Source organism: Penicillium pulvis (genome assembly GCF_028828015.1).
Source record: "Penicillium pulvis strain IBT 33274 chromosome Unknown contig_5_segment0_segment0, whole genome shotgun sequence".
In the NCBI taxonomy this organism is placed as follows: domain Eukaryota; kingdom Fungi; phylum Ascomycota; class Eurotiomycetes; order Eurotiales; family Aspergillaceae; genus Penicillium; species Penicillium pulvis.
The window spans coordinates 804,254-830,279 of record NW_026643078.1 but is presented as its reverse complement, the minus strand read 5'-3'; the positions used below and the strand labels follow the sequence as shown (position 1 = coordinate 830,279).

Sequence of the window (26,026 nt, the reverse complement as noted above, 5' to 3'; positions counted from 1 at the left end):
GTGTGTGAAAAATTAGGTTTATGAAAAGTTCAGATTGAGTTATTGATGGTATGATCACGCAAATAGTAGCCAGATAAAACGCTTGATGAAATAGGAAATTGGTCATGACCAGCAGCCAGGCATATACCGTTAAGCCTCAATTCTTTCTAATCCGAGTTGCCCCCTGCAAACCTCCAAGGAACTAGCCTCCATTTCAGCATATAGGTGAAACTCATCTGCGATAAGGCACCCTAGGGAGCGCTGAAAGCCATCAAGATCAGGCTCGGCACTCATAATAAGTTGTTTTGACTGCGAGGGACTGCCGAGATTGGAATTAAAAATCCCACCGGCCGACAACGGCAAAAAGTCTTCATAGGTGAGAGGCTCATAATACAAAACACCTTGGTCTAGAAGTTCTTGCAGCGGCACAGAGGAGCTTCCAGATTTGGAAAGAATGACGCCATCTTCCGACAGTTTCTTGCCCTTCGGGGTCACCCGATAGCAAAAGTATGCTAAATTATGCTCACGCAAAGCTTGCAACGTATCCGGGAATTCTTTGAACCGGTTTTCCAGAAGTATTTCGTAATCGTTGCCTTTGATCTTATTCTTCGCTGCCTCTGCATTGACACGGTCCAAGATCTGGTCGTAAAGCTGACGTCCCTCTCGAGTCAATGCGTAACCTCGTTGCTCCACCTCGCCAAACCGGGCAGTGTGCGATCCTTTCACGTACTCGGCCGATGTGTCATGGAAGTAGACAGTCTCTTCCAGGGCCTTGAAGCTCGTCTGCCGAAGAAGAATAGGACAGACTCGTTTGGGAGGTCCTTCGATTCGTTCCTTGGCAGGCATTCCACGGTCCACCATGAGCTTCTGCACTAGATCGATATCGATAGTGCGGGGAGTCAAGTGATTGATATGAGAGCTGGGGAAAGAGACAACATCGGCGATAAGAGGGTGCTCAGCTTTGAGTATCTGGTATTCATCTAGGGAGACTGTTGCTTTCGAATGCCATCTGAATGTCTCAAGGCCGTTCTTTATGAATTCAGAGCACTCTGTCGAAGATAAGGATCCTTTTGTATCGACAAGATCCAAGAGGGATAGAAGTCTCGGCGTGAAAATGTTCCTTCGCTTCAGCGCTTGTTGTGCCAGCTCTTGTGTCCTTTCTGTCAGGAGGTCCATTCTCAATACTGTTGTGAACACGCGGAATGGATGCTCGGCGAGAGCATCGTGTGTCTTTGGTCGGAATGCGGTGGCATGCATGGGAAATCCAGCCAGGCTTAAGTCATAGTATCCCACTGGGTACATTCCCATGACAGCAAACATCCGTCGGATTGTGCTCAGTTCCTGGGGTGTTCCTAGTCGAATAGCGCCGTGTCTCTCTACACGATGTCGCGAGGGCAAGATATCATCGGGGTCGATGACTTTACCTTCTAAGCTTTGACTGGACTGAATAGCTTTTGCATCTGCTTCCCAGACCACATCAACAAGATCACCGTAAAGAGGGACTTCGCTTTTGTACATCTCAGAGAGAGCATGACAGAAGCGCGCCCGTAGCGCATTTTGGTCCCAGTGTTCAGTCATAATAGAATCCGTTCAGGTTGGTTCCAAGGTTCAGAGTATTGTATTGAGGTTCAGAGTATAACGTAAAGTTGAATAGATACTGAGGTTCTTCTCATGGATTTCAAGCATAAACAAAGCATCGCAGATAACTACATTCTTTTATATCAAGTCTGACTTGTATAACCCCCCGATAACCGATCTCGTTATCGCCGTGATTATCCGTTATCGGGGATCCGTCGGAGGCGCCGATAAGATTATCGGATTACCTCAATGATGAAAGAGGTCAAGAATAGATGCGGGGAACGTACCATAAGCTGGTTTCCATTACCAATCTAAAAGCCAATAGTTGGGGCTATGTTGAAGCGTGGCGGGATTTATGGCGCAAACCAATAGGATTCAGATCCGTCGGGAATTTCATGAACTCTTTGTCTGCCGGATGTGCCGTATCGCCGTCGATTCGCCGAGGTCTGCCAGGAAGTAGTCCCTATGCATTTTAACACCGTAGATCTGAGTTACTACTCAATCTAATACTTCCGAGCTTGGGTTTTTGAATTTCTTTAGTTCATATGGAACGATTTTCAAATGAAGCCATAGATGATATCATATGGTTTTTATGCTGCTTGCTCAATCAACATTCGCGAGATGTTTGACTGAAGTTCAATAACACTTTCAATGTAACTTTGAACACGATTTTTGATAAAATATTGAGCGTGGTTAGCTCAAACAATATCATGCATCTCCCCTAGGTTCTCTTGAGATCCAATCTGCTTTACAGTCTCCTTCTTTCTATATCACTTCTCATATTATATAAATGGTTCGAGACTTGAGGATTTGAAATCATTCTAATATGACGAAGACTGTGTCTCTAATTTTGGAGAGTCACGAATCTTTGTAAGATGACCCAGGTCTGCATTAGCATATCGACTTGGTAGATTGCGGTCTCTAGAAGGATGGGAATTCCATTCTTGAAGCACCTTTTACGTGACTCGGAGTTCGCTCTTCTTTTAAAGATGATGCTGGTCTACGCGCGTTTCTGCCTTCATCAGAGTGACTTTCTCGCAGGGAACAGGAGCTCCTCACAATATGAGTCGCATTTGAGCTAGCATACTGTTTCCATAATCCGATGTGCAGCGCGGCCAAAGTGACCACCAAACTCTCATCATTCCCTTCGGCTCTCACTTTTCCATCCCACCCACCACAGCGTATTTATTTCCATCGGATTCCTTTCCTAGTCTGCACGAACATGTAATTTAGCAAGCTCTCACTTGTCCTCCAGGTCTTCAAGAACACTGCGCAATGATTTTGCTATTCTTCTAACAAAGAACTCTCCTTTTGTTTGATCTCTTCTTCCCCACAATCTATCGCCCTTTTGAGCCTGATTGACAAGTACTCATATCTTTCTTATAATCTTAAGTGGCAATACGGGTAGAACATGACTGTTTATATCATGGAAATTCAATATATCTATTGCTGCACTCATATCAGGCCCTAGTCATCCCTAACTTTACGAGGAGGAGGAAGACTCTTCTTCACCAATACAAAGTCTTGGTCCAACAGCCAAAAGCCCGTAGACTCCTTGCCATCAATGGTTTTCTTCATGGGAACCAGATTATGCTGCTTAGCGATTTCCAGATCCTCAGACCATTTATAGTCGACAATCAAACTTTTCTTGACGCCGAAGACAGTATCGCTTTCGACATAGTCACTGTCGCGGGAATACAGGGCCGTGATTAGCTTGGTGTACTCAGGGTGCATGACCATGAAGTGCTATATGGGAAATTAGTATTCAATATAAAGAACCTCAGAACACAGAGACTAACCATATGCGCTGGGCGGTACCAGTGTCTCTTTAGCTTGCGCAGGAGCTCTCCGACGGGGCCATCATTGGAGATGGGGTATGCAACCGGCTTGACACACTTGAAAAGGTACTGGCCACGGGAATCCGTGAAGATCTTGCCACGGCAGTTCGGGTCTTGGCTACCGTCGTATTCGAGATCATACACTCCGTTGCCATCGGTCTCCCAAACATCAATCAAGGCCTTTGGAACGCAGTTGCCCTCGATGTCGCGAACAGCACCACGGACAATAGTGGGCTCACCTGGAGTTCCATCGGAAGTGATTGATTCTCCGTATTCGAAACAATGCGCTTCTTCATCGTGGAATGGGCCCAAAACAGAGGACTCGGTCGCGCCTGGGACTGCAGGGTATGATAGCGCGTCCACCAGGGCCGAGATACCCAAAATATCGGACAGCAGAACGAACTCATGGCGGACATCAGTTGATATCTGACCGACCTATTTGGGTTTTAGTATTAATTCGCGTGATCTTGGAAGCTTCACTTACGCGCGTGAGGAACTGCCAAGCTTGCTCCCACTCATCGAATTGCAGATTGACGTCTCGCACATAGTCATGCGAGGCTTTGACTAGCTTCGTGATGAGATACATCATCCGAGGGTTGTCGCACATCGAGTTGATCTGCATCACATTCTCAGTAATGTTCTCGATGGTCAAGTCGAGCATTGGAGGTAGTCGGGCAGCGATATCTTCCGGGGAGCCTGCTGCCCATTTGGCCCTCGTGCGATCGCTGATACCATTGAGGCCACCAGCACTAACGTCGTTTGAGGATAGTTCCGACATAATTTCAGCTTTGATTGATGTGCCAATGGATTCCAAGACCTGATGTCAAGATGTCTTTCTTTCAATTGTTGAGGAATATGTTACCAATTTATATCTATTTTCAGTCTACTAATGGTGAACTAGTTAAGTACCAATAGGATTAATCTAAATGACTTGTATCTTCCCCGCGCCCCATATGCCCCGGAATTGTCTCATGAACTAGACAAGAAGTAGTCTTAAAGGTCGAGTATGCATGTAGAGTGGACTTGCAGGTGATCCGACGGATGTTCCGTTTTCCGTCGGAAGTTGGCGGCAACGTACTATGTCATAGCTGTCACCCTCAACTCACAAGAAACACCCCTTGTAATCTGTCAATACTCACTTTAGTATACGTATTAGCATTTAAACCGGATATAGATATAATTCTGAGCGATGAGTACGTCAATAAGTGAATTATTCCCAGTCACATAGAATTTAAGTAGAAGTAGATCCCGAAGTCTCGGCATCCCGAATCGACGATAGCCAATTCCAAAGCTTGAGTGAGAAGATCAAATAGAGGTAATTGAGAATAACCCCAAGCTCCGGCTAGCCATGGATATCTCCAGACCCCAGGATCCCCGCGATGAATACAAGTTCAAGGTTTAAGGGGCGGGTGGTTCGGCCCACGCGTTCAATGGTTTTCTGCGCTTATTGTCCGCCGCAACATTTTCTCCTACAACATCGCATGATGGAGATTGGGATTGGCCAAAGTTCCTAATACAAAGCCCCGTGGATCCCGAGCTGCGCTATGGACCCTTCCGAGGCTAAGCCACGATTGCCCTCGCAACGTCGTTTGCCGCGAGCGTCGCGTGCCTGCGAAACTTGCCGGTCTCGTAAGACCAAGGTATGCGTCCTTGTTTCCACCCCACTCCCCACCTCATGTAATTGTTCGATGCCAATTTTTATCTCCTTCGCGTTGGTTTACGTTTAACTAACGATTGTCGCAGTGCGATCAAGCTCAACCATGCTCATATTGCGCATGTAAGTTTCTTGCTGGCCCCGCTTGCAGTGGGTTGAAGTAAACTGACGAGTTAAGATCACTCATTTAACTGTGTCTACCGTACATCTGGAGGCAGGGGAACTGCAAGGGCACCCCATGCTCAAAGAAAACGGACCGCTAGAACCCCACAGGAAAGGTAAGCATCTTAGACTCCGCTATTATGTTGAGGGGCATTTCCAGATCGAATTGGATTATCCGAAGGGTTTTTCTGACAGTCACACAGCCGTGATAATGTGAAACACCCTTCACCTTGGCCATTGGCATTGGCCCAAAATAATACTGCTTCAAGTGCTTTTGAGTATGAGAACCGAAATCTGGTTCAAACAACCACTGGGACAATCAATGCGCCCACCTCACTAAGAAGAGAGCCTCCACGGACTTTTCACCCAATTGGACCTCTAGGATCGACTCCTGAGACTCCTAAAACAGCCACTGATGATGATGATGATGATGAATCCTGTAAGATATTATCTTTACTAGACATGAATTCAGAGCTGACATCCCGCTTAGCATCTTCAGAAATTGGCGACGCCGCAGGCAGAGATGGTCTCAGCGGAGTGAACCTCCATACCAAGGGAACGGAGTTCTATGGAAACTCATCAAATCTAGCATTTCTTGGAAACCTCTTCGCAAGAGCCCAGAACCAATCCGAAGGGCGTGACCCAGGCGGTAATCAGGATGTTGCAGCGAAGACCACGGCGAACAGACCACGGCTGTCCTCACCTGAAAATGGATCTACACCTGGCAAATCACAGCTTTCAATTGTGAACTTGCTCTACAATGCCGACTACACAGGCCACCCGTCGCCACAATCTCATAACAGCACAGAAGGTAGCTCACACAAAAGTCCTTCCTATGCAAATGTGCCAAAGAGTGCGGCGGGCCTTATCAACAATTGTGAGTTTTGCAGCGAATTTCTCCAGATCAAATATCTAACATCAAACAAATAGCCCAAGAAAGCGGTGGTCTTCCTGCGTTATTTACGCAGATCACCGACGGAGCACAGATGGAAATTGAGAAAATCTTCATCGGCAGTTACTTCACGAATAAGCACTACATTCACCCGATGTTATCAAAAGGTGCTTTCATGCGACGCTGCGAGCGCGAAGCATGGCCCATCTCCCGGAGGGCCGGACTTTTCCGGAGTACCACTAAATTTGCAGGTCTGTATTTTGCAGTGGTTGCACTGGGTGCTATCAATGCCAGCCCGAACGAGACCGCTTTGCTGGATCATTTTTGCCAGCAATCTACAGACCCAGAGAGCGCAGCACCAACGCCCCAGTTCTCGGCTTTGGACTTTGCTAAATTCTATTTTGGAATTGCGAAGGTGGCTCTGGGTGATTTGTTTGAGAGTAGTTCCCTTGAGACTGCTCAGGCCTTATTGCTTTTGGTATGTCTCTCCCTAAAACAGCAGCTACAGCGCTAATTCATTCCAGAGTGTCTTCCGTCAAAATTCCTTGCAGCCTCATAGTTGCTATATGTATAGTGGCATGGCTGTCCGGACGGCTGCGGCGATTGGACTCGCTTCAAGCATGTCCTCATTACCTCCCAGTCGGCGGCGAGAGGCAAAGCGCACATGGTGGTAAGTAAAGCTGTCCTGAGCTGTTCTACAAGCGCTAATCATGAAAAGGTGCATCTATTCGCATGAAGTGTAAGTATTCATGACCTTGCGTGTCTCATATCATTCTAACCCAACGCAGAGAAATGTGCTGCTCATCAGGCCGTCTGGACAGCATGAAAGAGTTAACCTACTACCAAGCCTCCCTGCCCAAGCTCAAGGCAAGAATCACCATTATCAATTGTCATACTAGAAAATACTAACAGGAATCAGATCCACTACGGAGACCTTGATCCCGACGCCGAAGACAACGACGTAGCCATGATCCCAGTCATGGTATCCCTGGCCCAGATCATGTCCGAAGCATCTCACCAACTCTATCATTCGACACAACGTTCTCTCAGCGAGAAATCTCGTCTAGCAATGTCCCTCGACGCACGACTCCAGGAGTGGAAATCCAATATTCCGGCATTCCTGAACCTAGACGCACATACACTCAGCGATCCAGAATGGGCTTTCAAACAAAAGCTCGTACTAAGACTCAGTTAGAGCCCCCTCCCCCTCTACCTGATAGAGAAAATCTAACAATACCAGGATACTATAATACCCAAATACTAATCCACAAACCATTCCTCGTCGCATCAACTACAAACGCTGAGTCATGCGAGTTTAGGCAACATCTGCATATTTGTCTTGAAGCAGCACGTGTGAGTATAAAAATGCAGTATGAGTCTTTTATGCATCGTATCTATATTCGGACTTGGTAAGTACATCTATACCCATACCTACACATACACAAAGGCAACCACATTTAAATGAATATCAACGATACTGATACCAAAAAGGTGGTACAACACAACCTACGCCCTATACGGCTCAATGATCCTCCTCCACCTAATCCTCTCAAATTTCCCCGGATTACCAGACGAAGAACTCCTCGAAGACGTCGAGAAATCCCTCGAGATATTCTCTTCCATGGACAATATAATCGTAGCACGACGCTGTGCGGAGATGCTCCGCGAAGTTCTCGAGGTCGCAAGGACTTGTCTTGCGCGTAGAAAGTCTCAAACGCAATCTCAAACAAAATTGCCGCGGTACTCGCCGTTGGATGGTAATCAGGGATCGAGCCTCGTGCCTGTCTCGCTTGCGGATGGGTTTGCGGGTGTTAACATGCCGCAGATCTCTTTTGAAAGTGCTTCGGGGCTTTTATCTGAGCAGGGACAAGGACAAGCACAAGCACAGGGATCAGGACTCCAGCCTGAAGACGAGAATTTCTTTTTCTCGCTGTTTAGCCAGGATCAGCAGCAGTCTGATCGGACAAGGGCGGAGATGTTGGCCAATTTGGTTGATCCGTCTATATTGGAGGATTTCGCGTTTGGCGGACAAGAGTTTTCGCTTTTCTAGTTGTGGTTAAAAGGTTTTGTGGTTATAATGTATGTATACAAGGAAAGCGGGTTTAATATATCCAATCATTATTCATTTCATCCGATCTATGCATTTCAGCCGGATAGTCTATAAACACTAGATCAATCCTTCCAGTTCCAATCCGTTCCGTGCTAGGAATTCAAATCCAGCAATCCAGTCCAGCGAATAGGGTAGTTCCAAGCGAGAAAATCCAACGTGTCCGTATCCATCATGTCAATGCCTTTTGTGGGGCGTACATGCAAGTAAAATCAATTAAAATCAAATCAATGTCAAACAATATCAGTCATGCGCTTCATCGAACTGAGATTCCTTTCCTAGAACGCCGGGGAATATGTCGTGAGAAAGAGGTGCGTAGGTGTGTGTGTATGTCGAGAAGAGGTAGAGAAGAGGTAGAAGGTAGGCGGTAGAAAATCAAAGTCACATCATAGAAGTTTCGTGCTCATCCATATCACTGACAGAAGTAGCAGGCGAAGCCAAGCCAGAGATAACTGACGAGGAAGCACCCGTTCCACCAGGGATATTATCAGGATCACCCATAGCCTCATCGTATGTGGCAGCATGCATAGGCGGCATCCTCGATGTAGCCTGCTTACTCGAAGCCATAAGCTCATCGATAGTCGGCTTTGCTGGAACATGCTTGTCGAGAGCAGTAGCATTATCCAGACTTTCCAACGCAAAGCCCATGAACTCGGCGTTCTTGTGGCTAACACTCAATGTCCACCGGTACTCGCATAGCCGGACACGGTAGAACTCCGATTCCTCGGTTGTTGGCGCGGTGATACGTAGTAACATACCGAAAGAGCCGATGAGAGAGAAGTTCGTGCGTGCTGATGCGGGCCAGAAAGAGCGCAAGTGTGCAGGGCGAAGACGGTTGACGAAGTCCATGGCTGAGATCAGTCGGGTCTTTGCTGCAGAGCGACAGATGTGTGCGAGGTAGGAGTCTGTTCCGTCTGTGGCGAGGGAACGGACGATGCAACGGTGGAGGGTGATTTCAGTAGCGAAGTATGCGAGGTGGAGGGCGCCGTTTCGGGCGTGTTCGTCTGTGATTGTTTCGACTAGTTCGCCGCTGCCGGTTTCCATTTTCAGTGCTGCTGGGAGTGAAGAGAACCAATCCTTCAGTCGAATCTGGGCTGGTTTGGCTTTTTCCAAGATAATTCGTGTGCGCTGGTTTCCTGCGGCGTGGAAATCTTCTGCTGCTTGTAGGGTGTAGAATCGGTCAAGGATGTCGGATAAAATGGTCGTCAGGGCTACCATGTGGCAGAAGAGAAGGGGTCCATGTCCGACTGCGGCCTCGTCGTGTGCGGAGTGGGTACCGGACAGGAAGGCATCTGAGAAGTCCTGCTCCACAAGATCCTTGACAGTCCAGTTGAAGGCAAAGATGTGTGAGGGGCGGCCATGCACAAGTGCGGACCACTTGTCTTGCATGTATAGAGCCCAAGCAAGTCGTTTGCGCAGACCCTTTTCCCATGTCTTCATTCGCCAGTTGGTGCAGTCTTGGTGCAGACCAAGCTCAAATCCGGCGGTCACTAGCTGGCCATTCAGCGATGCAGTGGCCAGTGTCGACTTCTGTGTCAACAACAAACCCGCCTGAATCGTCGAGATACTAGGAAAGGGCAATGAGTCGAGGAGCAATTTCAATGCTGCACTCTCCAACCGAGCAGAATCCGGTCGTCTCTGCGAAGTAGCACCGACATCCACAAACTTCAAGGTCAATACATACACCGCTGCCAATAGCAATGGTGATAGCTGACGACGCTCACGATATGACTGACGGAATGCATCCTCCATCAAAATCGGAAAAGAAGGGTGCACGTGCTCGAAAAACTTCTCGATCAATGTAGATCCATATGGAGCAACCAGGCTCTCAATGGCATCTAGTGACACGGCCTGCGAGTCACCAACGGGAACGGTATTGACGACACGCATGAAGGTGCGGTCGTCTGCGCATCTCCGAATGCGAGACGATGAAACTGAGAACTCGTCGTATTCATCCAGTGGCAAAAATTCCAATAGTGCCGGTTCCAATTCTGTGGTCATGCCAATATGTTGGGTTGACTGGTTAAAGAAGCCTGGACGAATCATGGCGTGACAATGGCCGGGGCGAGCAACTTCCTCAGTGGATGTGGACTGAACAGTAGAAGGTCTATTATGACTTGAGTCAGTTCCACCTCCACTATGACTCGACTGGACTTCGGCATACCGTTTGGCAGAATCGTCCCGAGCCGACTCGGACAGCTTTCTCTTTTTGGTGGGGCCGTCCCCCGCCGTTAAGGTAAAAGTGCAATCCTGGCGATGAAAGTCGCACGAATAGCATTTGTTGACCATATCATTCATAGCGCAACGACTCTTTCTACGGAGACAAGCGTCACAACTGGCTCCATCCCGGACCCGGGGTAGAGAAGAATTGACAGAAATGGGCGAAGGGGAAAGGTTGGGAGTGGAGATCGATTGGGGTCGGCGCCGAAGGTCCGGGGAATGGTGGCTTTGGGTATAGGGCGAAGCAGCCGGGCTAGCTGTTGAAGGCTGAATGGTAATGACGGTGGCCATTATGGGGAAAGGGAGAACCCGGGGAGATAAAGGAAAAAGTGGGCGGAAGATAGTACGAGATAAAAAGTAGATAGCGCGTGAGTATCGTCACGTAAAGGGATAAGTCTGGGGCCTCCGCAATCTGGACCGGAGATCCGAGTATAAATTGATGGGGTATTATGATTGGGAACTAGAATTGCAAATGATTAGTTGTTATTCGTTTAGGTAGGTATTTCCTATAGATAAGGTGAGGAAGGGGAGACATACGAGATAGTGATAATGTTCTTATCAACCAGTTCAAAAAAAAAAAGCGTTATCTCCGACGGTCAACCTATATAGCTCCTGAGGGCCTATAGTATTCAAGCAGATGAACCCGCCAGAGACTGTAGTAGGATAAGATGCCGGATTGTACGCTCCGTCATTCCTATCGGAAATAGTCCAAAGATTCAAGAGCACATCCAAGAGTAGTGTGAAAGAGAATTAGAAGAAAAGTAAAGGAATTCGGGAACATGATGACATCGATATAGAGAGCACTTGTATGGACTCTTCCCGACTTGACCCAGACGATCGCCTTTTTGCTCTCGTAACAGAAAGTCCATTTTAATCCTAATTATGACTTTCAAATTGTCACAGATAAGACCCGCTTCGCTGATTGGGTCACCCAAACGAGCCTCCATCCTTATTACGTACTGATTAATCCTCCTTGCTCAGCTGCGGTCCCCTTAAAACCGTATGATTCACGGCGTTTTTTTACTTGATGCTCATAGGTGCAGGCCTTCAGGGATTAATTATCTGGGGAAATCAGGAGGATGGCAAGCGTTCTCCTGGAATTTGCCCCAGATCACCCAGAACTACGAATCATTTGCCGTGGTTTAAGCAGCTAGGCCACCCACCAATCATAGCCTCATGATAACGGCCAAGATTGGAACCAATCAGCTCGGTTCGAGATCTGTGTGGGGTGCACACGGCTTTGTGAACTGCCACTGCCTTGATTACAATTAGGTGAGTTTAACTTATGCCCCACAACGGAGTCATTTAAGTAATCCCCGGGCATGTGAGCACTTGCTCTAAAACACTGATCCGGGTGGCAATTGCTAATGGGAATTCTTCGGAAAATGCTCAAAAGTCTATTACAGAGCCCGGAAATCCTCCAACGCCCTTAACGCCTAAATCCATGCTACCCAAATTTGGGGATTTGTAAACGGTCAACTGTCCTCCGATCTCTTACCTAATAGTAAACCCTTGCATCCGGATCTGCATCTGTGCTGCGCATCTTACTCCGTGAAGTTGCGCAGCTTGGTCAACTCATCCAGCAATTCCTGGAGGTCGGCATCGGAAATCTTGTTCTGGAGACTGGGAATAAGTGACTTGGCTTCTTCAGCATTGTCACAACACAAACTACCTAATGAAGCAATAACCGTTTAGCCTAAATCGGTATATATGCACGGTAGTCACCAAAACTTACCCAGCTGCGATCGTTCGAACATCTCCAGCTCTGTGTGCGAGTTCAGCAATCGCTCCACAGCCTTGATGTTCTCCTCGTCCTTGAAGCGGGCAAACACATCCAGATAGTCCAGGGTCTTGGTCAGGTTCCTAGATCCACCCCGCATCAGCAATTCCGTTCTTGAGTCCGAGCTTCGGAGGTGTGCACATACTCCGGCTCCTCGTACTTATTTCCACCACGGCGCTTGTTTTCTAACACCTTGTGGATGACAAGTCGGGCCTCGGATAGGGAGAGAGTGTGGGTGTGTTGATCGGCTCCCAGCTTCAGGGTCGATGCGGCTTCAAGTTCGCCTTGGGGCAGCACGCGCTGGCGGTGAGTGGCAGGGGGTAGTTGGACGCTCATGATGATAAGATGAAAGAAGATGAGGTATATCGTAGATTGCGCACAGTAGATTGGGTGTTGGTAAATGAAGGTGAGATAGGCGTTAGATGTTGAAGCTATTCATCTTCTCAGATCTGAGCGCGACGAAACTGTGCAAGTTTCTTGCCGGCAGTTCAAAGGCGGTGAGAGAAAGACTCACCGCGCCAAACAATGCAATGCTCCCAATCAGGTATATGCTTGAATAACTACGAAGATCATACCAGCTCGTAAGTGAGTAGGGTATCTATGGATTCTTTTGTCTATCCTTTTTACATCTCTCAAAACGCCGTGAAATGTCCAACTCTATACCTTCCGGAACGCAACCTCTGCCGGCAGACGGAAACTAGCACAGAACATCTGCTTGTTCGGGCTCACCAGTCGAACATTATGGATCGCTAGTTCAATGGCTTCGTTACCACTGCCTCCAACTCGGTCTTCGTGGGTGATGGTGTACCCGATGCGCTCAGACAGCCGCTGGCAGATATCGATGTGATCGTCCACCTCGTTATCAGAATGACCCGAGAAACAGTAGACATGGACCATGGGCAGAAGTTGAGCAGTGTTCGGTGCGAAAAGCTCCTCATGGCCAGCGTAGACACCCTGGAAGGCATCGACAAAATCAATGGCAGTGGCAGGCAGGTTCATGACGTAGTGGTCCACAATGGACGGACGAGTATACACCTCGGCTGGGGGCTCAACCACCTCCTTACCCTCCTCAATCTTGCGTTTCTTATCACTGCGGCTCTTAACCTTGGGCTTAATAGTGACAGTAACTGGTTCGGCTTCCAACAGAGACTTAGCCGACGTCTTGATGAACTCCCGACCATCTGAGTTAAAAGGCGTCACAAAGTCAGAGACCTTGTTCCGCACAATAGCATCCTGCATGACCTCGTATCCATGCGGGTTCAAATCATTGCCCCACACAAAGATCTTCCTCTTGCCCGCAGGAACGGCGAACGGCCCAACACCGGCCATAACGTCGCAGACCATCTGGCCCGGCTTGAACTTGTCAACAAGTCGTCGGTGCTCTGTCTCCAAGCGACTGTTCCAGTACACACGGGCGTAATCGAATCGGAACTCGCAGTCCTGCTCATGTTGAACAACGTTCAAATCGTTTTCACCAATAAGAACCTCGAATGGGAATGTACGGAATTGGCTCTGAGAACCAACATCTTCAATCTTGTTGATGACGGTGCGAATGGAGGGGTTTTTATCTCTCAGGATCTCGGCAATAAGGAATTTATACGGGAAAAATTGTTCGCGGAGGTTGAGGTGTGCTGGTCCCGTTAGTATCGAAGAATCGCATTTGGCGCATCGGGCAGAAACCTACCAACATGCCCCACCTGTGTGAACCCTTGAGGAACCTCCTGCATCTCCTTCTCAGGCAGAATAGCGCCAATAATCTCAGCTAGAAGACGTTTCCCGTTAGACTGCGAACATCACCATGCGCAGGTATCACAAGTAGAATTGCATACCGTAGGACCAGTAATCATAATTCAAAACCAAGTCATAAGGCATCACATCAACAGTCCCCTTCTCAACAAGCGCATTAATAGTGGGAGACCATGTCGTCTTGTCTGTAACCAAAGCCAACGTCAGCATAAGCATCACCATCAAAACCCAGATCGCAGCTCCCCAGCCGATCAATCAATCACAAGAAACTACCCACCATCGGGCCTCAAATCCCCCCGCAGCAAAAGCGCCTTCTTAACCCCATCCTCCTCCTGCAAATCGCGAACGCAGCTCAACCGCGGAACAGCCAACAAGTCCCGCACCTTATGAAGCTCCTGGCGCACTTTCGAGATCTCCGAGTTCTTGAAGACCTTGGCAGCGGCGATCGGCACGGTCTTGCGGAAGAACGACCGGTCGAGGGTGCGCATCGCGCGGTTGACGGGTGGTCGGAACATATCGGGGAGGTTGTTGGAAACCTGCTGGCGCTCGTCGTTGGAAGACTCCATTGAAAGGAGGTGGCCTGTGCACAATTGGAGAATCGGTGCGTGCTGTGAAATTATATCGGGCGTCGATAATGGATTTATTTCCTTATCGGGCACGTGAGGTGCGGCTGTTGGACGAGGACGGTGATTGGTTCGCGTCTTTAAGGTGTACAACCAATATTTAAGGTGTGTTCTAGCCTCGATTAGCTTTCGAAAGGCTGAATTACTGGCTAACTTTGAATATCAAAGTCATGTCTCATTATTTAATTGATGCTCATTGACAGAAATGTGGTTTTTACCTACTAACCCTAAGGAAATAACACAGAACGACACGCCAATCTAGCATATGGTTCCAAAGCCGCTGAAAAATAGGCAAAAAACAAGATCATAATATCGTGAAACAGTCAAAAGAATCCTTGCGCAAAATTTGAGCCCCGCTAAGAAACAACAAAAACCTGACAACCAACATCATTCGTGAAACGAATTGACCATATTCTGAACCATTTCAGCCTGGGCCTTCAAGTTCGTATTCTTCTCCTTTAGCTCCAAAATCTCCTTATCCTTTTTCTTCATAGCTTCCCTCAACATATCCCTCGCCCTCAGCGCACCCTTATATCTCGAATCCTCAAGATTAAGTCGCGACACGAACTCATCCCTCGCCTCATTCGGAATAACAACCTCGTGTTTCTTGAATATCGCCATGAGTTCCTTTGCAAAGTCTGATTCGTCACATCGCGAGTCCACGTTGAGTACATCGGAATCCCGGTATCGCTTCGGCGTGGGCGTCATGCATAGCTCAGCTGAGGCAGGCGGAGGTCGGAATGAGGAAGAGAGCGCTGAGCCTGGTGTCCCATAGTAAGGAGAAGATTCGGTGGTATTTGCTTGATTGTATGCGTAGTCTGATAGCTTGCGCTTGCCTGGAGAGTCATTTCGCGGGGTGCGGGGTGCTTTGGATGGCGGGGAACCAGAATGGAAATTCGGTTGTGACACGAAGGATTCCTCAGCGGTTTGGCTTGCTTGCGTTAACTCAGCGTTGTCTTCTGAGTCGAGATCCCAGCCGAACTCGTCAGTATCTTCGGCCATCATGCGGGCTTTGGGGGTCATGGAGGTTTTCGCGGGTTTGGAGGCGGATTGGCGGGGCGGGATGTCTATGATTCTGCGATCAGTTTGAGGTGTGAAGAGCCCGTTAGAGCGCTGGGTGCTCTTGGTTGGAGTTTGAGGTAAGTTGGAATTAGACTGGACCCGGAGGTCTTGTTCAGAGTCGGAATTCGCCATCACGACGTGTTTCTCGCGGATCTCGGCGTCTTCGTTCCAGAGAAAGAACGTGCAGCGCTGGCCCTGCGGTTTTTGACATGTGTAAACTAGATCCGGTAATGTTAGCTATTGAAACGATAGTAGGACTGGTTGTACTTACACCATCGTCCTCTATTTGGCCCTTCTTTCTTCACCTGGAACCTGATGGCTGGCTCTCGGTCTGGGCTGCAGTTGCAGTACCACGCGCTCTCTTTGTAGAGACCGTTCAAGCGGGCCACAGATCTAGGCGATTTGGGGGACTTGAAGTCTCTTCTATATGGAGACGACATCTTGAAGGGCTCAACTGTGCAGTGAAGATGTGAAGCGCAGGCGCAGGAATGAAAGGTACAAATCCAATGATCGTCGCCATGGAAACTCTTATCGTATCTTATCGTGTCTTATCGGCTTATCGCCCTATCGCCAGGTAAGACACGCCCCGCATTATTGCCTTCTTTTTAAGACGTTACGCCCTAAAAATGACATGAATCTTTTTATAGGTTCGCTAATTTAAAGAAGCTTACGCTTGGAGTCTTAGTCTGAAACCACAGCCACAAGCCACCACCTTTTAGTACGTGACATAGGTGGAATAAAACCGTCCCCCAGCTCCAATGTCGTCATACAAAAATCCTCTCGTCAAAAGAGGCTGAATACCCACACATAGCGCTTTAACCCCACACAAACTGCACAGCTATAAAACCCACGAAGCCCCAAATTCGCAATTATAAGCCTTCATGAGACCAGCAAAGAGACCACCCAATGCGACCCAATCAATGACCCCTATAAACAATCGGCAACATGATCCAACAAGATGAACGATCTCTCATGAATCTCCCAAAGGAACTCCTAATCCATATATCATCATTCCTATCAAAAACCTCAGACCTCAACGCTCTCTGTCGAACAAATAGCATATTCCATGACCTGCTCACCAAAATCCTCTATCGCCTGGATATCCACCAAACCAGCATTGCCCTCCACTGGTCCGCAAAGTATAATCAACCCTCAACAACGAAGAAATGTCTCTCCGCTGGCGCAGATCCACAACTCATTTCGGACTTCGACAAGAACGTTAAAGGCTGCACCCCACTACTTTTAGCAGCCTACTACGGTAGCGAGGGCGTCTTATCTCTCCTGCTAGAAAACGACGATATAAACTTCAACCCAAACGCGCGAGATAGGAAATATCTCCGGCCACCAATTTCCTGGGCCGTGAAACAGGGCCATCGACATATTGTCCGTGCGCTACTGAGAGACGAGCGCGTGGACGTTAATCTGGAAGACAAGAATGGGGACACGGCACTGCTGACAGCAGCTAACATCTCGGACTGGGAGACCGTTTCATTACTTGTAGGAAGTGGGCGTGCAGATCCAAGATTACGAAACCGACAGGGTGCAACGGCCTTATCGAAAGCTAGTCGTGATCGGGAGGCGGAAGGCGACGTGGATCTCTTATTCGCTACGCATTTGAGACTTATTCTTGATGGGAATACTGAGGAAGCTCATATCCAACATGTGTTCTTCTATGCGGCTATTATGGGTCAATTGGAGATTGTGCAGTATCTTGTACAGTTTTTTGGGGAGAAGCTTGATCCTAATGGTGGTGATCATGGGTATGGACGTGGAGCATTCTCTATAGCTGTGGATCGGGAGCAGATTGAGGTTGTGCGGTTCTTATTGGGGTGGGAGAAGACGGATCCAAATTTAAGAGATGGGTGGCAGCATCAGACGCCGCTTTTTGTGGCGGCTAAGCAGGGCCGGGTTGGGGTTGTGGATGTTTTGGTTCAAAGTGAGCGGGTGGAGTTGGAGTTGGCGGATGTTCATGGGACTACGCCTTTGAGTGAGGCTGCGACGATGGAGAGAAATGGAGGCGTGATTAATAGTTTGGTGACGGGGCCACGGGGGGCAAATCCGAATGCTAGGGATCAGAATGGGGAGACGGCGTTGTATAAGGCTGCCGCTATGGGATTCTTGGAGAATGTTAATGCTCTGTTGGAAGCTGGGGGGATTGATGCTACTTTAGAGGATATGGAGGGGAGAACGCCGTTGGATATAGCCAGGGATCATGAGTATCCGCTTGTATGTAAGAGATTGGAAAGTATATAGTAATATGCCGGGCATTGTATTGATATCGAAAGCCCTGGAGTTGCACTGCTACTGACTTTACCACTGCGATGTAAAGCGGAAGCATGTGGAGGGGTGCACTATAAGAATGGAGGTTCTACTATCAAATATATGAACTAGCATAACGGAGCAGTGTATTAAATCTATTAATAGCGAGCATCTAATCAGCCAGCACATGGCGTAGCATGACCACGAAAGGATCAGTAAGCTTGAGAATTTCAGTAATTTCAGGCTTCGCCGGCTCTCCCGCAGTGCGACGGAGCTGGTCTTGCTTCTTGATCCGCCGACGGCGTTCGGAAGCAATGGGGTCATCCTCTTCATCGTCCTCAGTTCCTTCATCCTCAGAATCAGACGCCTCGTCAGAGATAGTCAGATCCTCCAGATCACCCTATTAGAAACGTTAGATATATCAAAGTATAGTGAGACGTGGAATAAAACATACCTCATCAAGGCCGAAGTCACTGCCTTTGAAGGTCGTAGACCCCGGAATGGTTTCAGATGTGCCTTCAGCAGCCATCTTCTGGCGAGTCTTGTTTAGATGCCAACGCTTGCGATCTTCGTGCCACTTGATCAAGGCATTAATTTCGGCTAGTGCAACGTCCTTGTCGACCTGACCGGCGCCAGCAGCTCCCTGGAACATGGCGTTCATGTCCAGTTTACCGCCCGTCGGCCCCTTGCGCAGGAAATCAAGGATCTCCTCAATCCAGGACATGAGAGACTGGAAAAGTCCATTATCGTGCTGGTGCACCTCATGAATAAACTTGTAGAAGTTATCTTGATGGCGAGCACAAAGGTCAATAAAGGACTGGACTGTCTGGTTGGGGTCGGCAGAGGCATCTTGGCGCTGGGCACTCTCAATAACAGCAATCGCGTCATCGGCGAATTGAGCAAAGTCTGTAATACTGCTGTATACATTGGCAGACTTGTATACTCGAACAAGGGGTTCATAGAAGATAGTAAATAAGTCGCGGAAGAGTTGAAGAGTGGTAGGCTCCTCGACGATGCTGAGCATCATGGCCTTATCACGCTGGCGGGTATATAGCTTGAGTAGTTGTTTCATGTTAGCAAACCATTGGGCACCCTGCTGCATTTCGAGATCGACATTGTCAACGGCATAGTTCCAAGCGACCCAGCCATTGAATACCTTCTCGATCTGCTGTGCGGTGAGCTCAGGCGACAGTATCTCTGAACGAAGAATGGCCACAATGAGGTCAACATCTTCAGACTCGGCTTCATTGCGTATGATATTCTTGATGTCCTCTTCAGCATCTACAAAGCTCTTCAGCTTTTGAGCGAGCACCGGGTCCTCAACCTTGGCAGTCAAGGAAGCAATGCCCTTCTGGAAGGCCTTGATGCTGTCATTAAGAGTCAAGGAGAAAATGCGCTGTAGCAGCGACCGCGAGCCAAATGGTTGAGCCAAGAAAAGATCGAGAACACCCGACATGACGGCAGCAGGGTTGGCGATACGAATCACATTCTTCAACAATGTATACGGGACAAGGCCATGAATTCTCTTCGCCTGCGCAAACAATTCAGGCGAATTATCTTCTGCAAGGAACAAGTGGTACACAGTTGCGGCAACCCTAGTTTCGGTCAGTCAATGAAGCAACCGGAATTGCCTTTAAACGTACTCGATGCGAAGCCACTCCGCGAACTTCTGATATTGTGGGCTAAGGTCGGCAATGGTGGGTTTCTCCCGAATCTCGGCGAACAGTTTCGTTAAGCCATCTGTAACAGATTAGCAACTATCGCATCAGCGCTCATATCAGTAGACTTACTGCTCTCCACAATATCCCTCCGGAAATTCTCCATATAAACATCCAACTCCGCGGCTCGCTGCCTTGCGATCTCATAGAATCGCTTTTGCTCTTCAATTCTAACAGCGTCCATGTTCTTCCGTTTTTGGACATCGAGTAATTCCTCTTCATTAAGTTTAATGGGTCGCGCAGTCAAGAACTCCTCCATGGATTTTGACTCCGCAATGCGGTTATTCTGCAAAAGAGTACGGAGGAAGGCACGCAAAGACACCCGCTGCTCCTCGCGATAGAGAACAGTATCTCTTGAGACATCACTGGATGCGCGAGGAGACTTTGTAGATAGGAAAGATCCCCGTGAAGTTGACCGCGTATGAGTTGATACGGGTGCCAAAGTGCGACCCGAGGGTCCTGAGTCATCAGGGAGACTGGCATCTTGGGTGGAGGAAAAAGAAGATACGGAAGAAGCATCATCATCTGCTGCTGAGCCGAACCAGCTAGATGTTGTTGATGTCTTGTTCTTGCGAGGAAGAGGTGGCAAATGCTTGCCGGGGAACTCAGTGCGCAGTCTTTTGTGGAGGTTGACGAATTCGCCGTATCTTCTGCCGATGTGGAACTCTTCCTTGTCGTCTCGACGGACTCGGATAAGGAATTCCTATTGGGCTATCAGTAAGCGCAACCAATTTAGATGCTCGAAAATTCAACTTACTGCGTGGGGGTGGTATCGGACTGTCCGCTTAACAGAAGTGACCCGAACCGCAGCCACGTTCACGTCCCAGGTGTTAATCGAATTACCCTCGGGCATATTAACTAGCAGTCCCTTTTCATTAGCTCCGCGCTCGACAACCTCCATCTCCGAAAACTGAATGCGCTCTTCGTATCCCGACGCTGTCGGCACACCGGAGACCATCATCAGCTCCACGAGCTTCTCGCACTTGCGTGCCAATTTCCGGCGCTTTGTTTCCTCCAAACGATCTTCCGACGATGAGACATGCTTGTTCGCAAATGATTCGAGGAACTAAAATCAAAAGCGACCGTCAATACTCGTTCTGTGTTGCTGTGTTGATTGCGCACACGAGTGAGACCCACTATTTGCAGCTTATCTTGCCAGAATTGCTTCTCCTCCGCCTGGTTGAGAAAGGGGAAATTGCGAACATGGTGCACAAAGATATAACGGAGGATAGGGAGCTCGGAATCAACGGGGGCTACTTCGCCGAACTCTGATCGAAACGGGGCACCGAAGCGCTGGAGTGCTGTTGGGGAGTTGAGCTCGGAGATTTCTCCGTGTACTTGGCGGGCAATGAGTTCGCGCTTGAGATCTGGAGATCGGAGCTGGAATTAGCAATGGAGCAATGAAAACCAGTGTATCTGAATGTGCGCAGAAACATCCAAAAGACGAAAAGGGGGGGGGATATCTCACAGTGCTCCTGCTTGCCTGTCAGGATCTGTCCTGATGGCGGGGCCGCATTCTGACCAGACACTTTTCCGGCTTGATCGCCGTTAGGCAATGTGGACTGAGATTCCAGCATTGTCGCGTGATTTGAAATTAGTGAATGGGAACGATTTGCCGCTCCCAACTTTCTGAAAGAGACCGGGGTCGGGATGGAGAAATGTAGCAGAATTCGTCTGCCTGCTTGGGTTGACGCCGAGATTCAATAGTGGCCGACCACAGCCCCGTCAGCTTTCACGACAAATCTGACTGTTTGTGGCGATCACAAAGTAGGGGCAACAAAGAAATTGATGATTGCTGATTATTCTATTGAAGGACAGAAATGTATGAAGAAAAAAAAAAGGAGTTGAGTATTAAGCGGGGAGATGATGTCGTCACCTGCTTTGGCAGTATTAAAGGTGTTTAGCTTGGCCGCCCCGAGGACCGTCGATCAATGCGCTATGAGGCGTATTTCTACGGAAAAATGAGAATTCGAAACATCTGTCCTTTGGAGTTTTGTTTCAAATAACGCGATTTGCTTATGGGCTTGTACTAATTATAAGTGGTTTGTGTAAGTGGTACGACGCTGAGTTGTCATGCTCTATGTAGTCTGGCTCCAGGGCTATGGTGAGAATCTAATCACCGTGCAATAAATCATGACACGCAACTATGTATTGTATCACAAGCAATTAACATGCTCAGGTGGGTGGGTTTCTGCCTGGTCTACCAAGGCGCCAAGAGGCGTTCTTCAAGTTCAATCTTGGCTATGAATGTTGTCATATCCTACCAGATATGGCAGGTGGCGTCCCTGACGCGGCCTCCTCTAACTATTCCGGATTAGTCCATAGGTGGCCCCGAAGATTGGCATACAAAGGGTGGGGCACAGGGCTGAATGTCATGCGGCAAGAACTTCTCAGCGAATTCATGTGCCGTTTGTAATGCGCAAGACTTCAGTGCTAGGTACATGACCGGTAGTTGCACGACTTATTCGTAAGGGCTACACCTACTTTACAGAGAGGTTGAGGCACAAGAAATTCATAATAAAATTCAAAAGAGCAAATAGGATAAAAGTCATTCATCACTATCTAGATCGATCGGATAAAAGTAATGTCTTAGATTAAAGCCACATCTGGGCTGTACAAGGAAATCCAGGCAACATGGGGGGGAAATGTGACTCATAACGCTTGCTGAACCTCGCTTAAGAATAAAAAACGGCAAGAATTTGGCGTATCAAAATAAACTGCCTACTTCATGAATTCAAGCTCCATATCGTGGTGCATGTAGGACTCGGGCTTATTTCCCTGGCGAGGCTCAGTAGCCCAGGACTGCAGGCCCTGGAGAACGGCATCCTGCTCAGTGAGAGGGGGAAACATGGTCTGAGCCTGGGCATACTGACGAGTGGCCTGGTGCTGGGTCATGGAAGGGATCATCTGGGCCATCTGCATACCAGCATGCTCGCCATAGAGCATGAAGTCGTTGCCATTCTGATGCTGGGCACTGTACTCATAGTGCTCGGAGCCAGGGGAGTACAGCATAGGGTTACCCTGCGCATTGGGAGAAAGACCAGCCATCTTGTGGGGAGCAGTCATGGACAGGTGAGATGGACCTGTCGCCATTTGCCCCGAATATCCCTTGTAGATATGCTCGGACTGGGCAGGAGTCTGCAGCTGCATGTTGAGGGAAGTATAATCCGCATCCACTTCGGAGTAGTCCAGGTTACCCCACTCAAAGTCAAAGTTGAGACTGTTGTCTGTAGCGGCCATAGGAGAGCCATCGTAACCAGACATACCCATGAGATCAGGGACAGACTCGGCAGAAGGCACCGAGATCGAGTTCATCGACTGACGGTGCATTTCCAGAGAAGGAATCAGTCCGTGAGGATCGCCCGACTCGAATTGGGTTTGGAAGGAGTCGAGGTTGACGGAGGTTGGGAAGCTGATATCGTTGCTCATGCCGGCGGAAGAGCTGGGATAGGGCGAAGTCTCAAACAGGCGTGGGTAGTCATCGCTGTGGGCGATAGGAGGATCATTGAAATTGAAAGGAAGCGAATCAGGGAACATAGACGAACTCGGGCCAGGAGAGGGGCTGGGGCCAGTCATCGGAGTAGGGAAATCGACGGATTTCGAAGCTGGAGTAGACACACTAGGAGTGCGAGAGGCCTGGTTGGAGGATGCACGTTTGCTGTCCCCACGGGCATTGTTCTTGGATCGAAGGTATACCCAACCATGAGCTTTTTCCATGTGCTGCTTGCAGTTGCTCTCACGTTTCGAAGCGTAGGTGCAAGGCTGGAAATTGCACTTGTACAGTGCAGGCGTGTCGGAGTGCTTGTCGTTGACGTGGCGATCGCGTTCCTTCTCAGTTGGCCAGCCAATCTGATAGTATTTGCAAGTCGAATCGGAGCACTTCCACGGACGGGAGTGAGTCTTTTCATGTTTGGTCAAGTCGCACGGGCGCTTGAAGACCTTGTCGCAGTGGCTGCACTTTTGATTGATATCCATGGGCGGGGCATTCTTCTTGCGCCGAGCCATAGAACGCTGGACACCCTCATCAGCTCTTTCGTCGAAGCTGATGGTACGTTTGAAAGTAGCAGGAGTGTCTTCAGCAACGAATGGTAGGCCGGTACGCATGGAGATGGCCTTGCCATCTTGCATCACAACAAGCTCAGCGGGTTTGCCATTCTTGGAGAGACCACCCTCCAGAGCGGCGCTGGGAACAAGCGAAATCTTATTCTCCTTGTCGGAAGCTGTGGTTTGGGGCTGAGCCTGTTCGGCTCGCTCACGGTTGGCACGTATCATGGCTGCGTATCGTCGAACCTGTGAAACAAGGTCGAGGAAGTATCCGTTAGTGTATGGTCGATCGGTAGGTAGCCGCTGGTCGCGATCGTTAAGATGAGCAGCTGACGTGTGCAAGCACTGAATCGTAAATTCGGCGAAGTTGAGATATTGGTGTCGAGAGTTGGAGAACCTCTGTCACAAAATATAAACTCCGAACAGTTTTCACGACTACGGCATTCACAGTAAAATCGAGTCATTCACGATGATAGGACGAATTCACGATAATGGGAAATATTCACAGAATGCACAAGTTCACAAATGTAGGGGGGCAAAAAAAGTGATTGACTTACAGGAGCAAGCCAAAGCAACGACTTCTCCACATCCCTTAGGCACAATATATGCCGATTCAGAATGCGCGACGGAATTGACTTCACTAATGGGTGGAAAGGTTTGAGCTTCGGGTCCTTGAGTATGGGAACAAGTATGTAACGTTCGATTTGTTTGCAAGCGGTCAAGGAGAGTTGTCGCTTAGCCGTGGTGCCGACTTCAAAAGTAGATATCGGGCTGGTGATCGGGGACTGTGGTGTTTCATTTCCTTTTTGAGGCGTTAGCGTCGTTTTCTAAGGCAACCGCGGACGCGTGAATGAAATCAAGGCCAACGATGACAATAACTTCACGTCAACAGATTAACGTATCCAAGTGGCCGTCATTCACGGGGATGCTCGAATATGGAAAGGATGTGTTACCTGTTGTTTCTGCTGCCAGCTCCTCATTACTACTAACGGATGTGCCCAGACCACTATCTGATTCGTGACCATGCTCCTGGCTTTGGGCTTTCTCTTTCGAATCATCGCCAACGGAAGATCGACGTGATCTACTGGAAGAAGATGCTGGTCCAGTGGCAGCTTTCGAAGCACGTTCAGTACTATCAGATGGTTCTTCCCCACTGTCTTCGGGGGAGTCCAAGGTCAACCGGTTTAGGATCGACGTCATGCGCTCTTCGCTGGCAGCGATGGCCTCAAGCGAAGTTGGACAACGACGAGGCAAAGATCGAATGTTCAAGACCGGGTCACGATCATTCGATGGAGGAGAGGTTGGAGTATGGAAAGTTTCTCCTTTCTTCAAACCCATCTTGGAGGATTCAGCTGACTCGGTGACTAGAGAAGGAAGGTCCGCGTTTAAAACAGGCCGGCGACGCGGATGAACACGGGCATTTTCAGCCTGGGGCTTCGACATGATGGGCTAGTCGATGACTTGTTTCTCGTTAGCACAGGTCTCAAGGTTGCAGTGCAGCACGGAGGCCTTGATGATTGGCCAGGTGGGTATGACTCACAGAGACGGATCCAGCTGATACGAGGCTATTACTAGCGTACGAGTCACGAAGTTGAGCGCGTGCGGGGCTAAAGACTCTATATTAAGGTCGATTGCGCGCCCCTCTTCAACAGGACAACACGATGCCGACGATAAGAGATGCGGCGGTACTGTGACAGGGTTGGGTCGCTCGTTTGTTTAGAGGCCGAGTAAGGTGCCAGATCTACTGGATTCGATACTCGATCGCAAGCGATGACGGTGGAGCCCTCAAGATGAGCGTAGAGATGATATGAGAGACAAGTCGGAACACCGAGCCAATATTTGTGGCAGTGCTGATATATGTAAAAGAAAGATGAGTACAAGTGCCAGATATACGAGATAACGAGTATAGGTGGAGTGAAAAAAAAGATCAAAGGTAAGGGAGACTGGAGAAAGATGGGTCCCGGGGGAAAGAGATCTTTGGCGTGAAGGAGGATGACGGATGAGTGTCTGCCTGATAGACGAAGCCCGCTAGACCTGGTCGGGTATAGTGTGGATGGCTGAGCATGTAATACGAGCATCGATTGGTCGAGCCCCCGTTACAGAAATACCAAGCTCAGCCTTGTATTGTTGAATATCACGGGGAAGTTTGGTGGGAAAATGGCCCCATTCCCCTGTACCAACGTAAGTTACCCGTAATGTGCAGGATCCCTCCCTCGGACTCCCAAAATGGAAACATCAACGGGGTCCATTCCTGTGTTGCGGCTCAATAAATTCATCCGATCTGTTGTCCATGTCAGCACTGGAAAATCCGTCTGCCTACCATTCACAATCAATTATGCTGACGAAGATGCACGGATCTTGTAT

The 26,026-nt window shown here is 48.8% G+C and overlaps 10 protein-coding genes across 10 annotated transcripts; 2 read left to right on the top strand and 8 right to left on the bottom strand.

Moving 5' to 3' along the window:
- Nucleotides 1–129: 129 nt before the first annotated feature.
- Nucleotides 130–1,557, bottom strand: N7503_006870 (VOC family protein; the record flags this gene model as incomplete). Its single annotated transcript, XM_057066417.1, has 1 exon — nucleotides 130–1,557. One exon carries the CDS (start codon nucleotides 1,555–1,557, stop codon nucleotides 130–132), a length of 1,428 nt encoding a protein of 475 aa, XP_056920098.1.
- A 1,467-nt stretch (nucleotides 1,558–3,024) lies between these two features.
- N7503_006869 (uncharacterized protein) lies at nucleotides 3,025–4,173 on the bottom strand (the record flags this gene model as incomplete). The annotated part of the gene is made up of 3 exons (XM_057066416.1): nucleotides 3,025–3,303; nucleotides 3,357–3,830; nucleotides 3,880–4,173. 3 exons carry the CDS (start codon nucleotides 4,171–4,173, stop codon nucleotides 3,025–3,027), a joined length of 1,047 nt encoding a protein of 348 aa, XP_056920097.1.
- An 864-nt stretch (nucleotides 4,174–5,037) lies between these two features.
- Nucleotides 5,038–8,153, top strand: N7503_006868 (fungal specific transcription factor domain-containing protein; the record flags this gene model as incomplete). The annotated part of the gene is made up of 11 exons (XM_057066415.1): nucleotides 5,038–5,072; nucleotides 5,139–5,172; nucleotides 5,228–5,327; nucleotides 5,594–5,650; nucleotides 5,702–6,088; nucleotides 6,142–6,581; nucleotides 6,628–6,773; nucleotides 6,822–6,842; nucleotides 7,016–7,293; nucleotides 7,423–7,456; nucleotides 7,595–8,153. The coding sequence occupies 11 exons, from the start codon at nucleotides 5,038–5,040 to the stop codon at nucleotides 8,151–8,153; spliced, it is 2,091 nt and encodes a 696-aa protein (XP_056920096.1).
- Nucleotides 8,154–8,591: 438 nt separating this feature from the next.
- N7503_006867 (putative C6 transcription factor (OTam)) lies at nucleotides 8,592–10,721 on the bottom strand (the record flags this gene model as incomplete). Its single annotated transcript, XM_057066414.1, has 2 exons — nucleotides 8,592–10,317; nucleotides 10,375–10,721. The coding sequence occupies 2 exons, from the start codon at nucleotides 10,719–10,721 to the stop codon at nucleotides 8,592–8,594; spliced, it is 2,073 nt and encodes a 690-aa protein (XP_056920095.1).
- Nucleotides 10,722–11,974: 1,253 nt separating this feature from the next.
- N7503_006866 (DNA-directed RNA polymerase II subunit RPB4) lies at nucleotides 11,975–12,546 on the bottom strand (the record flags this gene model as incomplete). Its single annotated transcript, XM_057066413.1, has 3 exons — nucleotides 11,975–12,102; nucleotides 12,166–12,293; nucleotides 12,356–12,546. 3 exons carry the CDS (start codon nucleotides 12,544–12,546, stop codon nucleotides 11,975–11,977), a joined length of 447 nt encoding a protein of 148 aa, XP_056920094.1.
- Nucleotides 12,547–12,867: 321 nt separating this feature from the next.
- Nucleotides 12,868–14,522, bottom strand: trm5 (tRNA (guanine) methyltransferase; the record flags this gene model as incomplete). The annotated part of the gene is made up of 4 exons (XM_057066412.1): nucleotides 12,868–13,841; nucleotides 13,895–13,972; nucleotides 14,040–14,141; nucleotides 14,234–14,522. The coding sequence occupies 4 exons, from the start codon at nucleotides 14,520–14,522 to the stop codon at nucleotides 12,868–12,870; spliced, it is 1,443 nt and encodes a 480-aa protein (XP_056920093.1).
- Nucleotides 14,523–14,966: 444 nt separating this feature from the next.
- On the bottom strand, nucleotides 14,967–16,091 carry N7503_006864 (uncharacterized protein; the record flags this gene model as incomplete). Its single annotated transcript, XM_057066411.1, has 2 exons — nucleotides 15,913–16,091; nucleotides 14,967–15,859 (listed from the first exon to the last, which is right to left on the bottom strand). The coding sequence occupies exons 1-2, from the start codon at nucleotides 16,079–16,081 to the stop codon at nucleotides 14,967–14,969; spliced, it is 1,062 nt and encodes a 353-aa protein (XP_056920092.1). The 5' UTR covers nucleotides 16,082–16,091.
- A 495-nt stretch (nucleotides 16,092–16,586) lies between these two features.
- N7503_006863 (uncharacterized protein) lies at nucleotides 16,587–17,894 on the top strand (the record flags this gene model as incomplete). Its single annotated transcript, XM_057066410.1, has 1 exon — nucleotides 16,587–17,894. One exon carries the CDS (start codon nucleotides 16,587–16,589, stop codon nucleotides 17,892–17,894), a length of 1,308 nt encoding a protein of 435 aa, XP_056920091.1.
- Nucleotides 17,895–18,072: 178 nt separating this feature from the next.
- Nucleotides 18,073–21,195, bottom strand: N7503_006862 (PX domain-containing protein; the record flags this gene model as incomplete). Its single annotated transcript, XM_057066409.1, has 7 exons — nucleotides 18,073–18,300; nucleotides 18,355–19,495; nucleotides 19,544–19,640; nucleotides 19,691–20,321; nucleotides 20,376–20,684; nucleotides 20,756–20,985; nucleotides 21,087–21,195. The coding sequence occupies 7 exons, from the start codon at nucleotides 21,193–21,195 to the stop codon at nucleotides 18,073–18,075; spliced, it is 2,745 nt and encodes a 914-aa protein (XP_056920090.1).
- Nucleotides 21,196–22,339: 1,144 nt separating this feature from the next.
- Nucleotides 22,340–25,105, bottom strand: ace1 (putative C2H2 transcription factor (Ace1); the record flags this gene model as incomplete). Its single annotated transcript, XM_057066408.1, has 3 exons — nucleotides 22,340–24,061; nucleotides 24,220–24,464; nucleotides 24,616–25,105. The coding sequence occupies 3 exons, from the start codon at nucleotides 25,103–25,105 to the stop codon at nucleotides 22,340–22,342; spliced, it is 2,457 nt and encodes an 818-aa protein (XP_056920089.1).
- Between the last annotated feature and the right edge of the window lie 921 nt (nucleotides 25,106–26,026).